Source organism: Papilio polytes, unplaced genomic scaffold (assembly GCF_000836215.1).
Source record: "Papilio polytes unplaced genomic scaffold, Ppol_1.0 DF824269.1, whole genome shotgun sequence".
Classification (NCBI taxonomy): domain Eukaryota; kingdom Metazoa; phylum Arthropoda; class Insecta; order Lepidoptera; family Papilionidae; genus Papilio; species Papilio polytes.
Window position 1 is genome coordinate 5504670 of NW_013524935.1, and position 2798 is coordinate 5507467.

At 43.5% G+C, this 2798-nt stretch overlaps 1 protein-coding gene across 1 annotated transcript in view; it reads right to left on the reverse strand.

The window, feature by feature from the left end:
• LOC106106067 (fatty acid synthase-like) overlaps positions 1-2798 on the reverse strand; it is a 27711-nt gene that overhangs the window by 3545 nt on the left and 21368 nt on the right. Inside the window, exons 28-35 of the mRNA XM_013286600.1 lie at positions 2688-2796; positions 2505-2617; positions 2255-2416; positions 2013-2141; positions 1443-1522; positions 709-864; positions 287-538; positions 4-143 (exon numbers count right to left, since the gene is read on the reverse strand). Of these exons, the coding sequence (XP_013142054.1) occupies positions 4-143; positions 287-538; positions 709-864; positions 1443-1522; positions 2013-2141; positions 2255-2416; positions 2505-2617; positions 2688-2796 (1141 nt within the window). The remainder of the gene's footprint in view (positions 1-3; positions 144-286; positions 539-708; positions 865-1442; positions 1523-2012; positions 2142-2254; positions 2417-2504; positions 2618-2687; positions 2797-2798) is intronic.

The window sequence follows — 2798 nt, forward strand, 5'->3', positions numbered from 1 at the left end:
CGCCCCACTGCACAGCGAGGGCTGGCAGACACAGTTTCTTCCTCCACTCGCAGATCCTCTCCATCACGGAGTTCGAGAGACCGTAGTTGGTTTGTCCGGCGTTGCCGCGCCCGCACGAGACAGACGAAAATATTACAAAGTCCCTGTTAAAAGTAAATTTAATTATTATAATTAAATGTAAAGAGTAAAGAAATGATTGGCTTTACAAGAATTCTTGCATAGTAGTTGTTTTCTTCCAAGTTTCGTTCTATTTCGGTATGTTCTAAGGTTTACAGTCTAAACTCACTTCAATCCAGGGCAAAGTTTCCTCGATAATTTGTCCAAATTCATAGTGGCGAGCGCTTTCGGTGCAAACGATGTTTTGAACGTCTCCGGCGTCTGGTTCTGGAATATGGAGTCCTTGAGGATGACGGCGAGGTTGAAGATCGCCTCCACGGGGCCCATGGAGTTGGCCATCTTCAGCATTTCCTCACATCCAGCTTCCGTCACCACGTCGTGAGTGGAGATGCGAACATCGGCGCCGTAGCCAGTCCACGCTCTAAAACACACATTTTTTTTACTTTCCCTCTCAAAGCCTTCAATCATCACTAAAAATATGACACCCTAATTGTTAACTCTAACTGTACATTGGTTATTACAATTAAAACTTCATAAAAATTGCTTATGCTTGTTAAATAAAGATGGTGTGTAAGAATACTTGGTGTTTACCTGATCCTGCTGGACTGGTACCCGTTGGTGATTCCCCTGCGCGAGGTGAGCAGCACCTTCCTGGCGCCGCGCATGATGAGCCAGTCCGCCAGCTCCAGGCCGAAGCCGCCCAGCCCGCCCACCACCACGTACACCAGCTCATCCTGGCAGGTATACCTACGTACACACGTTATATAAACTCTAAATGTTATTATGTAGAAACAGTCAGAAGACCATGCGTTAAGAGGGATGTGAGGTGTTACAAGAAGGCATAATTAGAAAGGGAAGGGAATTGAAAAATTGTATATTAGAGAATGTTTGAAAGTAGCGCCAGTGGCAGAGAACTTGAGAAGCAAAAGGTTAGTTTGGTATGGACATGTTATGCGACAAAACGGGGATATAAAAAAAAGTATTTTGAATAAGGATGTTGTAGTATATTGAATAAGGATGGTTACAAAAGTAGAGGAAGACCGAAGAAAGAATGGATAGATTTTGTGCAAGAAGGAAAGTATCTCTACTTTCCATCCAAAACCGAAGAGAGAATGGATGGATTTTATGCAAGAGGATATCCTTAAGAAGGGAGTGGATCCAGTTATGAAGGTTGATAAAAGTGTATCGAAGAGCAGCACATACTGTGCCGACTCTTCTTAGGGTTAAGGGCAAGTTCATGATAAGAAATGGTCAGAAGAACATAGGATGAGGTGAATCGGCATAGCCTTTAAATAACTTTTTAAAATAATTAAACTAAAAGTTACCTTGGAACTGCATCCATCAGTATGGGCGTAGGTTTAACTGGTCGGTTGCTGCGCTCTTCGTCACGGATTTTCACGATTACCTAAAAAAAAGCTATACAGTCAAAGCACTGAAATATTCACTATTCAGTAACAAGATTGGAGAGATATAGATATAATTTTTTTTTCTTTATAACATAAGGTAGCAAACGAGCATTGGCCACCTGAAAACGCCAAAATGGCGAAGCGACCGCTGCCCATAGACATCCGCAATTGCAGATGCGTTGCCTACCCTTATCCGACAGAGGAGGAGACGCACATAAAGAGTATATTTCCCCTTCCTATGCATCTCCTCCACTGTCAAATCCACTTCCTCTTCCCAACCTCTCCTTATAAGAAAAGGGTGGTAAAGAGAAAGCGACTTAAATTAGGCCTCCGGCACCACACTCATCAGACGAAACACGGAATTGTTTCTATTTCACGCCTGTCTTCTGTGTGGTCGTGGTATTTCACCGGATGTGCCGGCCTATTCGTGCTAAGATGTTAAAGCGGGCACTACCACTGTGAAATTCAAAGTTGTGTGTGTATAATGACCTTGCCGATGTGTTTTCCGGCCGCCATGTATCTGAAGGCTTGTTCCACTTCATCCTTCTCGAAGATGCAATAAGTGAGAGGTCTCACAGCGCCGCTCTCGATACCGGTCAGCAGAAGATCTTGCAGTTTCTAAAAAAATACATTCCCATGTAATCGCAAAGATTCTTATAAAAAGAATTATTACTATGTTTTTGTTTAGCATATATACCACGAATCTTGTGATTTTTTTTTATTTCACTGACCTTCCTGAACTCGACGTTCTGATCAAAGATGTAGTCCAACATGATGCCGTGGAAGGAGGTCTCCTTGAGGAAGTAGTACATGCCGATGGGCGTGTTGTTGCTGATGTCGAACTTGCCAATCTCTAAGAAGCGGCCGCGGTAACCTAGGCAACGCACCGACGCCTGGGAACATCAACAAGCCAGCTATGAAGTCTGGAAATATGCAGTCGAGAATGTAAATTCCAATTTTGATTTTGGTTTTTTATTTTACCTGCAATTTCTCATCGGCCAGGGAATTCAGAACAACATCAACACCCTTCCCTTTGGTTTCGCGTCTGATCATGTCTTCGAATGATGTGTCTCGAGAGTTGCCAATGTGACTATCTGTTGAAAAAAAAGAATTACCACACCAATCTATATAACATATTCGATTTAGCTATAGATTTCCGCAAACCTTTGAGTTGTGGGAAAAGTTTCTTGATGAAGGCCCTCTTCTCGGGAGTGCCGACTGTGGTGAAAACCTCGCAGCCGTAGTGCAGCGCCACGTTGATGGCGGCTTGCCCCA